The following is a 13,116-nucleotide window of genomic DNA, read 5'->3' on the forward strand; positions in this document are numbered from 1 at the left end:
AGCCAAAGGCAGACGCCTAATGACTGAGCCACCCAGGCGCCCAAGTAATTCTTTTTTTTAATGAATAGGAAATTCAAAAGCATTTTCTAAATGAATGAATAACAAGTGAATGTCAATAATGGAATTATTCTTTATCTCAATCTCTTTTAACCCCATTAAAAGCCCCTTTGATGGTAAGAGTAAGGTCATCAAATCAGAGCACTTCAACTTTTCTTAAATTCCTAAGAGCCAAGAATAATAATATGGAAATTTCTTCTCAGAGGACCATGTGAAAATATGACCCAATTCCATGAGTCCTTTTCAAAATGACATCATTCCTTTTGAAAGTTCTTAGATAAAACAAATTTTCTTTTGGGGGGGGGTGCTGTTTTAGTTTTTATTTTAATTCCAGTTAACATAGAGTGTTATATTAGTTTCAGGTGTACAATATAGTAATTCAACACTTCATACACCCCCCTGTGCTCATCACAACAAATGCCCTCCTTAATCCCCATCACCTGTTTCACCCATCCTCCTCCCCACTTTCCCTGTGGTAGCCATCAGTTTGTTCTCCATAATTACGAGTCTGTTGCTTGATTTGTCTCTTTCTCTCTCTTTTTCCCCTTTGCTCATTTGTTTTGTTTCCTAAATTCCACATATGAGTGAAATCACTGTATTTGTCTTTCTCTGACTGACTTATTTCACTTAGCATTATACTCTCTAGATCCATCCATGTCATCGCAAATGGCAAGATTTCATTCTTTTTTATGGCTGAATAATATTCCATTATATGTATATATCACATCTTCTTTACCCATTCATCAATCAATGGACACAAAGGTTGCTTCCATAATTTGGCTACTGTAAATAATGCTGCTATAAACATAGGGGTGCGTGTATCCCTTTGAATTAGTGTTTTTGTATTCTTTGGGTAAATACCTAGTAGTGAGATAGCTGGATCGTAGGGTAGCTCTATTTTTAACTTTTTGAGGAATCTCCATACTGTTTTCCACAGTGGCTGCACCAGCTTGCATTCCCACCAATAGTGCATGAGGGTTCCCCTTTCTCCACATCCTCACCAACACTTGTTGTTTCTTGTGTTGTTGATTTTAACCATTCTGACCGGTGTCAGGTGATATCTCATTGTAGTTTTGTTTTGCATTTCCCTGATGATGAGTGACATTGAGCATCTTTTCATGTGTCTGTTGGCCATTTGGATGTCTTCTCTGAGAAATGTCTGTTCATGTTTTCTGTCTATTTTTTTATTGCATTATTCATTTTTTGGGTGTTGAGAGTTTTGTAAGTTCTTTATATATTTTGGATACTAACCCTTTATCAGATATGTCATGTGCAAATATCTTTTCCCATTCCGTAGATTGCCTTTTAGTTTTGTTGACTGTTTCCTTCATTGTGCAGAAGCTTTTTATTTTGATGTAGTCCCAATAATTTATTTTTGCTTTTGTTTCTCTTACCTAGAGAACCTACCTATCTAGAAAAAAAGTTGCTATAACAGATGTCAAAGATGTTATTGCCTGTGTTCTCTTCTAGCATTTTTATGATTTCAGGTCGCATATGTAAGTCTTCAATCCATTTTGAATTTATTTTTGTGAATGGTATAAGAAAGTGGCCCAGTTTCTTTCTTTTGCATGTTGCTGTCAAGTTTTCCCAACACCATTTGTTGAAGAGATGGTCTTTTTCCCATTGGATATTCTTTCCTGTTTTGCTGAAGATTAATTGTGGGTTTATTTCTGGGTTTTCTATTCTGTTCTATTGATCTGTGTGTCTGTTTTTGTGACAGCACCATACTGTTTTGATCACTACAGCTTTGTAATATAACTTGAAGTCCAGACTTGTGATGCCTCCAGCTTTGCTTTTCTTTTTCTTTTTTTTTTTTTTTTTTAAGATTTTATTTATTTATTTGACAGAGAGAGACACAGCAAGAGAGGGAACACAAGCAGGGGGAGTGGGAGAGGGAGAAGCAGGCTTCCAGCAGAACAGGGAGCCTAATGCGAGGCTCGATCCCAGGACCCTGGGATCATGACCTGAGCCGAAGGCAGACGCTTAATGACTGAGCCACCCAGGCGCCCCTGCTTTTCTTTTTCAAGGTTGCTTTGGCTATTCAAGGTCTTTTGTGGTTCCATACAAATTTTAGGATTGGAGGCACCTAGGTGGCTCAGTCGGTTAAGTATCCAACTCTTGGTTTCCACTCAGGTCATGGTCTTGTAGTTGTGGGATCGAGCCCCTCATCTGGCTCGGAGTCTGCTTCAGATTCTCTCTCCCTCTCCCTTTCCCTTCCCCTCTGCCCCTCCCCCAGCTTGCTCATGCTTTGTCTCTCTCTCTCAAATAAATAAATAAAAATTTTTAAAAAGTTTTAGGATTGTTTGTTACAATTCTTGAAAAATGCTGGTGCTATTTTGATAGGGATTCCATTAAATGTGTAGAATGCTTTGTGTAGTATAGACATTTTAATATTTGTTCCTCCAATCCATGAGCATGGAATGTCTTTCCATTTCTTTCTGTCCTCTTGAATTTCTTTCATCAGTGTTATATAGTTTTCAGAGCATTGGTCTTTCACCTGTTTGATTAGGTTTATTTCTAGGTATCTTTTTACTTTTGGTGCAATTGTAAATGGGATTTTTTTTTTTTTTTTTTAGATTCTCTTTCTGCTCCTTCATTATTAGTGTATAGAAATGCAACAAATTTCTGTACACTGATTTTGTATAATTGCAACTTTACTGAATTAGTTTATCAGTTCTAGCAGTTTTTTGGCAGAGTCTTTCCAGTTTTATGTATATAGCATCATGTCATCTGCAAAGAGTGAAAGTTATACTTCTTCCTTACCAATTTAGGTGCCTTTTATTTCTTTGTATCTGATTGCTGTGGCTAGGACTTCCAGTACTATGTTAAATAAAAGTGGTGAGAGTGGACATCCTTGTCTTGTTCCTGATCTTAGGGGAAAAACTGTCAGTTCCATTAAGGATGATATTAGCTGCGGATTTTTCATAGATGGTCTTTATTATCTTGAGCTATGTTCCCTCTAAACTTACTTCATTGAGGATTTTTGTGATGAATCGATGTTGTACTTTGTCAAATGGTTTTTCTGCATCTATTGAAATGATCGTATGGTTCTTATCCTTTCTCTTATTCATGTGATGTATCACATTGATTGATTTGTAAACATTGAACCACCCTGGAATAAATCCCACTTAACCATGGTGAATGATTTTTTTAAATGTATTGTTGAATTTGGTTTGCTAGTATTTTGTTGAGAATTTTTACATCTATGTTCATCAGGGATACTGGCCTGTAGTTCTCTTTTTTAGTGGTGTCTTTATCTGATTTGGTATCAAGGCAATGCTGGCCTCATAGAATGAATTTGGAAGTTTTCCTTTCTTTTCTATTTTTAGAAATAGTTTAAAAAGAATGGTTATTAACTCTTCTTTAAATGTTTGGTAGAGTTTGCCTGTGAAGCCATCTGGTGCTGGACTTTTGTTTGTTGGGAGTTTTTTGATTACTGATTTGATTTCTTTGCTTATCAGTCTGTTCAAATTCTATTTCTTCCTGTTTCAATTTTGGTAGGTTATATGTTTGTAGGAATTTATTTATTTCTTCTAGGTTGTCCATTTTGTGGGCATATATTTTTTCATAATAGTCTCTTATAATTTATTTGTATTTCTGTGGTGTTGTTTGTTATTACTCCTTTCTCGTTTGTGATTTTGAGTCCTTTCTCTTTTTTTTTCTCTAAGTCTGGCTAGAGGTTTATAAATTTTATTGATTTTTTCAAAGAACCAGCTCTTGGTTTCATTGATCTGTTCTATTGTTTCTTTAGTTTCTATAGCATTTATTTCTGCTCTATTCTTTATTATTTCCTTCCGTCTGCTGGTTTTAGGTTTTGTTTGTTGTCCTTTTTCTAGCCACTTCAGGTGTAAGGTTAGATTGTTTATTTGAGATTTTTTTGCTTCCTAAGGTAGGCCTGTATTGCTATAAACTTCCCTCTTAGAACTGCTTTCGCTGCATGCTAGAGGTTTTGGACCACAAATTGTGTTTTCATTTTCATTTGTTTCCATGTACTTTTTAATTTCTTCTTTGATTTGGCTGGCCCATTCATTGTTTAGTAGCATGTTATTTAACCTCCATGTGTTTGTGGTCTTTCCAGATTTTTTCTCGTGGTTGTCTTCTAGTTTCATAATGTTGTGGTCAGAAAAGATGCATGGTATGACTTCAATCTTCTTGAATTTGTTGAGGCTAGTTTTGTGGGCTAATATGTGATCAATTCTGAAGAATGTTCCATGTGCACTTGAAAAGAATGTGTATTCTGCTATTTTAGGATGGAATGTTCTGAATATATCCATCTGGTTCAGTGTGTCATTCAAAGCCATTGTTTCCTTGTTGATGTTCTGTTTAGATGATCTGTCCATTGATATAAGAGGGTTGTTAATGTCCCCTACTATTACTGTGTTATTACTGATTAATTCCTTTATGTTTGTTAACCATTTTATGTATTTGGGTGCTCCTAGGTTGGGTGCATAAATATTTACAATTGTTAGATCTTCTTGTTGGATTGCCCCCTTTTTTATTATATAGTGCCCCTCTTTGTCTCTTGTTAGTCTTTGTGTTAAAGTCTATTTTGCCCAATATAAGTACTGTCACCCCAGCTTTCTTTTGATATCCATGTACATGATAGATGTTTCTCCATCCCCTCACTTTCAATCTGAAAGGTATCTTTAGGTCTGAAATGAGTCTCTTGTAGGCAAATTATAGATGGGTCTTGTTTTTTGTTTTTGTTCTTAAATCCATTCTGTCACCCTATGTCTTTTGATTGGAGCATTTAGTCCATTTACATTCAAAGTAATTATTGATAGATGTGTATTTATTACCATTAGCTAAAACAAATTTTCAAACAGATTCAACTTCTTATTCTTTTATAACAGAAGCTGATCAATGAAGTCATTTGTCTGGAATTACCATCACAATTCAGGATCATAGATTTGTTTTATTTTCTAAAACTCCAGGTGCTCCTTAAACATTTGGTCTTGAAAGTTCCATCCTTGACTAATCTGGTGCCATCTGTAGTGCTGTGTACTCTGTTATCTTGTTATTTTTGGCATGAATCACTTAGATTGAACAACTTCACATCCCATTAATATGTCAGTTATAGCCACATCACCATATGTCTGCTGAACTGTATTATGAGTGATAGAATTTCATTCTTTTAGCTCAAATATTGGTGAAACATCTTGTTGGGGCTAGGATGGGATAAAGTTTACTTAAATTAGTCTCCAACGTAAAGAACTGAATTGGCTAAAAAATACATGTTTCAATTTCCAGTCTTCAATTTGAGTTGTAGTCTGAATTTTATATCAAACTTTATTTCGTATCTCCATGTAATTTTATATGCCAAGTAAAATTACATATCAGAGGTATGCAGAGAAGAAAGTAAACCGAAAGAAAGTATATACACCAAGTTTAAATTTGTTCTAGCAAATAGAAAGCAGATGATATTTAAATGAAGTGCCATTCAGTAAACACACTTCTGTGCCCAGCACCACACTAAGCAGTGAAGGACCAGCACGAGCAAACAGACATGTTGCTCACACTCACTTGAGAGAATATGATGGAAAGGGAGGTTCAGGGGAGCAGCCGGGAGGTTAGTCTGATCCAGGTGGTCAGGGAAGGACTTCTGGAGGGACTGATTTTTTAAACAGAGACCTGAAGGATGAATCATCTGGCCTGAGTCTAGTGATGCTTGAGAAAAAGTATCACAGGCAAAGGGAACAGCAAAGAGAGGACAGTCAGAGAATGGAGTATATTGGAGAAACCACAAGAATGCCCAGAATTCATTGTGGTGAGTCTGTTTCAACCCGGGGATTAAAGCTTTGTAGAGTTGGCCTTCGACTATGGCATGTTGGACTCTACAGGGCCTACTGCAGTGATGGGGCCCTTCTGGGTAACAATGACTGTGGCACCATGCTGTCTAAGAGCCGCATCCAGACTACACCCAACTGGCCCGCTAGCCCAATAGCAGAGCGGGTAGCAGAAAGAGCACTGCACTGGAGGAAGATGCCCTGGGTTCTGCTCACTCACTGGCCACAGACTTGCTGGGACTGAAGTTATGTGCCTTGACTTCTGTAGGCTTCTGTTTCCTCCTACGTGAAGGGTGGGATGGCATTCTATAAACTCTAAGACAGGGACGGCATATATGCCTCATCTCACACGCCAATTCAATGTCTGCCCCGGGCCCAGTTTTCGGATTGTTCCCAGTTAGCAATGTCTGCCATGGGATTAGGGCATTCTCCTGCTATGCCACAGACCCACTCGCCCTGCTCTGCTCTCTCTTCTTTTCCAGTTATAATATTCTTTGATCCTATGAGAAAGGAGATTTGAGCACAGTTTCACGTTAAAAAGTATACGATTGGTCTGAATTTCCTGTGTGTGTTTTCTTGGGAGTAAAAGAAATAAAGAGTGAACTATCTAGAAGGCGGAAGGCCAGGAAGAGGAGGAAGGAAACTCAGGACCAGATGATACCGAAATGAGTAATGGCTTTTCAATGAGTTCATACCAACATATTTTAAATATTTGGATTCTCCTTCTAATGCACACAATTTTGAAATGCAGTCTGTTCTTCGTTATATGCCTAATTTGTCAAATCTATTACTCTTGGCTAGATTTCAAGTGGCTTATGAACAGCTAATGCAGGCAAGGGAGAAACATCCACAGAGTCTGGGCTTGAGCCCATGCTAACAGGCGTGAGCTCCCAGCCCAGTGTATGGGATGGAGACCCAGCACTGCCTGGTCACTCGCCCCTCAAAGAGGAGCCATCAACATACAAACACACTCACACTCACCTGGACTTGAATCGTGTACTGAAAAGATCATGCAGGTTTAAAATATCTAAATGATTCTATTTTAAACTGGGCTCCGCTAGATTCAGGGAAGAAAACAACATACTAACAAAATCAAACAAACAAAAAACCAAAACCAAAACAAACAGGCTTTGAACTAAACTACTGAATGCTGAATTCAATATTTTCACTGCTGAATTCCACACTCTGAACTGCCACAGTAAGCTTGGCCTGAGCTTCATCTGTCTTATTTTTCTTTCTCTCAATTTGACAAGTTCTCTGTGCTCATCCCAGGGCATCCAAATATCTAAGTAGAGATCGAGGTACAGCTGATATGGATATAGATATGCAGCCTCCTGAGGCAAAGCCTCATACTTCAAATCTCCACCCAAAATCAATGACACCAAAATAATAAAGCCCCAAATACTCCAGTAATTTTGCCAAAACTTAGTTCTTCCTAAAGATTTAGAAAATGAAAGGGGGATGTGACCTTAACACTTGCAGAAGCTCTGTAGAAACCGGCTTCCTCTGGTTGCTCTACCTATCCATCAGCAGGCACCCGTCTGGGATGCACCTCTCTCTACAAGTGAGCTGTAACATGAGCTAACCATTACACATTGCACCCACTCTGAGCCCGTCTTCCTTCAGGTTTTGTAATACTGATAATAATTTGCATTGAATTAGCATCTGAAATTGAACAGGGCATTTAATATATATATACACACATATATAATATATATATTAATTAAATTAATTAAAATATATACATATTAATATAATATATTACATATTTTATATATATATATATATATATATTAAGCACAAATATATTAAATTTGACCCTTAAGCTAGCTGCTGGTGTTGCAGATGAGAAGCCAGTCTCTGAGGGCAGAGCTGTCAGGGTGACCCCTCTCCACCTTCTAAACCCTATCTGGGCAGCGGACCCATGATGCCATATTTCTCCAGTAAACAATCTAAATTTTCCTGGGTTGGCTGTTTTAAATTAAGGCAGCTCCTCATACCCACCCAGAGATGTTCCTTGACAAAATGCTCTTGACGGTGTTTTAAGTGATTCTTTTTGCTTCTTCATTTTTAAATTATTTTGCCCCCTTTTCCCTTTGTCACACTAATATACTGAAGTTACTGCTGACCAACCTGGTGAGTCCAGTACATTCCTGCAAGTCAGCAAATCTTGGCGCCACTCACATACCCTTGTGCCTGGCAGGTGACAACTGACTGTCTCCCTCTACAACAGAGAGGTTACAATGGGCTATAAAGTTATAACCCGCACTAGCTAGTTATAAACTATAGCTATAAACTGTGACCGATGACTTCAACGTGTCTGAAAATGGGGATAAATCAATCCTTCCGCCATCTGCTGGATCACAGAGCAAGGGAAGAGCTACCAGAGAAATTCCTGAGGTTTCTTATCTGGAAGTTCTGACACTGTCTGGATTACCAGGCTATGACATGATCGTGACCAAAAATAGCCCCGAGAACTCCTAAGGCAATCAAGCATGGGTTTAGGCCTAAGTGAGCAAAGCCATGAAGCAAAGTTCAAGGGTTCAGAGGTCCTAAAGGTTCAGCAGTTTCTGCTACATCCCTGCCCAGCACCCGCCCCCCCAAAAAACACTTTGTGGAGGATGGGAGGGCCGTGAAGTCTTCTTCCTGGTCCCCAGTCAGCTTAAGCTGGAGCAGCATAAATTTCAGGACTGAATGATCTAAATTCATCTTCCCCAATACTAAATAACTAATTACTATTTTTATAAAACACAATTCTAATTCTCTCCACTTTAACTTTCTTGTTCTGGAACAATACTGCATACTCCAAGGTACACACTCCCCCCTTTCTGTTAATTGTGGTAAAATAGATATAATGTGACATCTACCATTGTAACCATTCTTGAGTGTATAGTTCTACCGCATTCAAACATTCACATTGGTTGTGCACACCCTCTGGTGTAAAGGATGCCTACCACTGCATCATTTTTTTTTTTAACGAGGGATATATTACTGACCTCTCACTTCCCGTTGCTGATACTCTCTGTTTTTAAGAACGGGGTGTGAAATCCACATCCATGGATGGTGCTTGCGGAGCTGAGGGAGCATATAATGGGTCACAAATCCCACCGAGCCAGCCAGGGCAAACAGCACAACACTGAGAAATGGCTGTGATACAAGAGGGCAAATCTCATTGTTTAGCCTCACAGGAGAGGGGAGGGATGCCCATGAATAATCCATAACACCACTGCCCTTCCCCTCTTCCCTCTAGCAGAACAGAGAGGCAACCCCAGTTCTTGTTACAGGCTTCTGAATGTTTCTTCCACACGAAACCCACCTGGGTTGCGAGCCACTAAGTGGGGGGTAGAGAGGTGGCCCCACGAAGTTCAAAGGCCAAGGGAACTCTGCCCTTTGGCTTTGTTGCCATTGTTTTTTAAAAGAAGAGGTCGAGAATAACAAATGTAATTAATAGACTTTCCTTTGTTGGAAGGAGTGCCTAAGCATATAATACTTTTATAAGGAGACAGTAACTGTTGAAACTTCAAGCCAGAAATCCCATCTAGAGCTCTCCATGTTTGTTTTTCTAACTGGAAATTAAGTTCCAAAGCTCCTTTTGGCTCCGGGACCTCTGTCTGACTCCTGACATGGTAATGCCTCCAGTCTCTGCTCCCCACAGTGTGCCATCAGCCTGTCTTACTACCCCCGGGTCCCAGGATGTGTGTTGTTGCTCTAGCCAACAACACCACTCCCCAGGTGCAGGAAGACAAAGGATAAAGCACGTGAACCCAATCTGCCATGTGCACCAAGTTTCATCTTGGACATAACCCTTCACAGCACATAGATATGCTCCTTAAACCTCTCAGCTGGAGTTTTGTTTTCCTCCCCTGGCTCCATTATCCTGCCAGTACCCTGGAACTCCACAACGGGCTCTGTTATTAGGGAAACTAAGGAGGTGGGGAGAGTATAAAGTCGAAAGGATACGTACTCGCAAGGACAGGAACACGGTGCTGGCACTGACTGCAAATGACAGAACAGCAGCCCCCGAGCAGATAATGAGATCCGATTTTAAGATATCCTTCTGCAAAGAGAGAACCAACTATAAAGGCTGCTCCTCTTTGTCTCTCTCAGCAACACTGTCGTCACCAGTCAAGTCAGGTGACGGGATCCTGACTCTGGATAACCTACTCTCTCAGCGTGTCACTTACCTGGTATGTTCCCAGTGGCACATACTGGGACCATCAGTGAGAACAAGGCGAAGGGTGGGGAAAGGGGGATGCACAGGGCAAGGTTAGCCTGCACCTGCTACCCACGGCAGAAAAACAGTTTTCTACACGTATGAGAGGCATAAGGTTCTTCTCTACAAACAGAGATCAGATACAAGACCCCATGGTCTGATAAAGGAGGGTAAAGTGCTAATCATCTCGACTTGGCTTTAGTATAGCTTGTATGCAGGCTGTTTGCCAAATACAAGCCTCTTACACATTCACTTATTTCTTTGGACCAGAACAGATTTCACATTTTAGTTGCTAATAAATTTTCCATCTCAGAAAATTGTAGCCGTGAGCAGGGGCTGGGGGAAAACAAAGCAATGTTAGACCAAAGAATGTTATTAATACTGCATTAATATTATATGAAGGATGGCTTGTTAGTGCAAATCAAGCACAATACTGCTGGCTGATAGATCTAAAAGAGACACAAAGGACCATCAAATTCTTTCTTTCTACAGAGGCCAACTTGCTGTGGTACACAATTATTGAACATTTTAAGGTACCACACACCTGAAAACTCTGAAACCATTGTTATAAATATATCAATATCTCATATTGAAAAGGAATTATGCCTCTTAAATAATTGTTTTGAATGCTCTCTGCCAGAAAATTGTATCTGTGTACATCTGTTTTCCTACATCTCCCTCCCCCTTTTTTCTTTTCTTGTTTTTAAAATTAAAATGTGGTGTTCTTGCAAGTCGTGCTGCTGGCATTCTGACTGAATTGACACCCAAAGTAATAGGAAGAAATCAGAAAGACAGCTTAAATGGAATAATAATGACCTTGAACGATATGATGAAAAAGTCAACACGCTTGGTTAAAGTAATTAATAATACAGTGAAGAGGGGCGCCTGGGTGGCTCAGTTGGTTGAGCGTCTGACTCTTGGCTTCAGCTCAGGTCGTGATCTCAGGGTCATGGGATCGAGTCCCACATCGGGCTCCACACTCAGCAGGGACTCTGCTTGAGATCCTCTCTCTCCCTGTCCTTCTGTCTTCTCTTCCCCCCCGCCCCTCTCCACCTCATGTGTGTGCGCACGCACACACACTATCTCAAATAAATAAATAAAATCTTTAAAAACATAATAATACAGTGAAGAGATATATTCTCAATGTCAATTTACCAATTATCTGCTAAAGTTGTCTTACAATTCATATACAGGTATTGAATATGGGAGAAATCATATAGTGATAAACTAACTTCTAGATTTATCCTTAGTAATGGTATGAATAATTTGGTTAAAAAGTGGTAAGAATTTCCCTGATTTTTAAGCAGGGCAAATCATTGGTTTTTTCATTCTGAATCTATAAAATTTCTGTGATCACAGGTTTTCACCAGAAATTTACTATTAATAAATGGCCAAAATTCAGGTATCTCCTTTCATTCCAAAGATTTATAAAAGGCCAGACCTTCCCGAAGGAAAGATCTATAACTCATTGAGTCTTTAGGCTATGAAAAGAAGTTAATTTTTCCTTCCTAGTTTTCACTGATGTGGTTTTATGTCATTTAAAAATCACTGAATGTGGGCGCCTGGGTGGCTCAGTTGGTTAAGCGTCTGCCTTCGGCTCAGGTCATGATCCTGGAGTCCCGGGATCGAGTCCCGCATCGGGCTCCCTGCTCAGCAGGGAGTCTGCTTCTCCCTCTCCCGCTCCCCCCTCTTGTGCTCTCTCTCTCTCTCTCTCACTCTCTCTCAAATAAATAAAATCTTAAAAAAAAAAAAATCACTGAATGCTAACCCAAAAGGAAGATAAACACTTTCCCAAATTTTCTAATTTAAAATTAAGTGTTATCTATAATTGACCAACCATCCTTGCCTAAAGGCAAAATAGTGGGCCATCAGGGGAATTGCCAGGGAGGGGAGGGTTACATTTCTCAAAGCAAAAGGGAGAATGAGCTCTGATTATTGTTATTTTTTTCACAGTTGGATGACATACAGGAATTCCATTGATTTTTGTCAGTGTCATGAGTATCCCTTGTAAATACAAACGATTGCCCAGCCTTTATTTATTAGAATGTTCTTCCTGCCAATTGCTTTTCTGTACTGTAATTTTTAAACAGCTCTATGGAGGTATGCCTGACATACAAAACCCTGCATATATATATAAAGTGTACCATGTGATGAGTTTTGACATACGAACATCCACATGAAATGCAAAATCATAATTAGGGTAAGTAGCACAGCCATCACACCCCAAAGTCTACTCTCCTGATCTTTGCTAACCTATGCCCCCTTCTCTCCTCTGTCCGCAGACAATCACTGATCTGCACCATAACGATGGTTTATTCCATTCCCTAGAATGTGATATAAATAGAATTGTAGAATATGTATTCTTCCTTGCTCTGACTTCTTTCACTCAGTGTAATTATTCTGATAGTAATCCATGTTGTTGTCTGTATGAATAGTCTACGGCTGTTTATGGCTGTGTAATATTCCTTGGTGTACACACAGCACAGTGTATTAATCCATCCACCTGTGGGTAGACATTCAATTTATTTCCAGTTTCTGGTGATTACCAATAAAGCTGCTATAAATATTCATGGCCATGTCTCTGGACATGGGCTTTCATTTCTCTTTGTAAATGCTTTTAGTAGAATGGCTGGAACACATGGTGGGTTTAGACTTAACTCCTTAAGAAACTGCCACACAGTTTTCCAAAGTCCTCGGAAACTTTTTGCATTCTCACTGGCACTGTGTGAGAGTTGCAATTACTCCATGTCCTTGTCTACTCTTGGTGTGGTCAGTATTCTTTATTTTAGCCATTCCAGGGTTGTGTAGCACAGTAGTCCTCAGCCAGGGACAATTTTACCTCCCCAGGAACATTTGGCAATGTCTTGAGACATTGTTGACTATTACATTTCAGGGAGAGGGACAGTGACCTTGGCATCTGGTGGGTGGAGGCCAGGGATACAGCTAAATATGCTACAATGCACAGGACAGTCCCTGACCACAGAATTATGAGGCCCAGGATGTCAATAATGTGAGGTTGAGAAATCTTGCTGTAGTGGTATCTAATTAAGGCTTTAATTT

At 39.5% G+C, this 13,116-nt stretch overlaps 1 protein-coding gene across 3 annotated transcripts in view; it reads right to left on the reverse strand.

The window, feature by feature from the left end:
• The window catches only part of PCNX2 (pecanex 2), a 304,545-nt gene that overhangs the window by 143,683 nt on the left and 147,746 nt on the right, over window positions 1-13,116 (reverse strand). For 2 of the 3 annotated variants that reach the window (XM_032430306.1, XM_032430304.1), the window contains 2 exons: window positions 9,808-9,900; window positions 8,840-8,990 (listed from right to left, as the gene is read on the reverse strand). In XM_032430306.1, coding sequence (XP_032286197.1) covers window positions 8,840-8,990; window positions 9,808-9,900 — 244 coding nt within the window. The remainder of the gene's footprint in view (window positions 1-8,839; window positions 8,991-9,807; window positions 9,901-13,116) is intronic. The other variant, XM_032430305.1, reaches the window with a different exon arrangement.

The sequence above is a fragment of the Phoca vitulina genome, unplaced genomic scaffold (genome assembly GCF_004348235.1).
Source record: "Phoca vitulina isolate PV1807 unplaced genomic scaffold, GSC_HSeal_1.0 scaffold43, whole genome shotgun sequence".
NCBI lineage: Eukaryota > Metazoa > Chordata > Mammalia > Carnivora > Phocidae > Phoca > Phoca vitulina.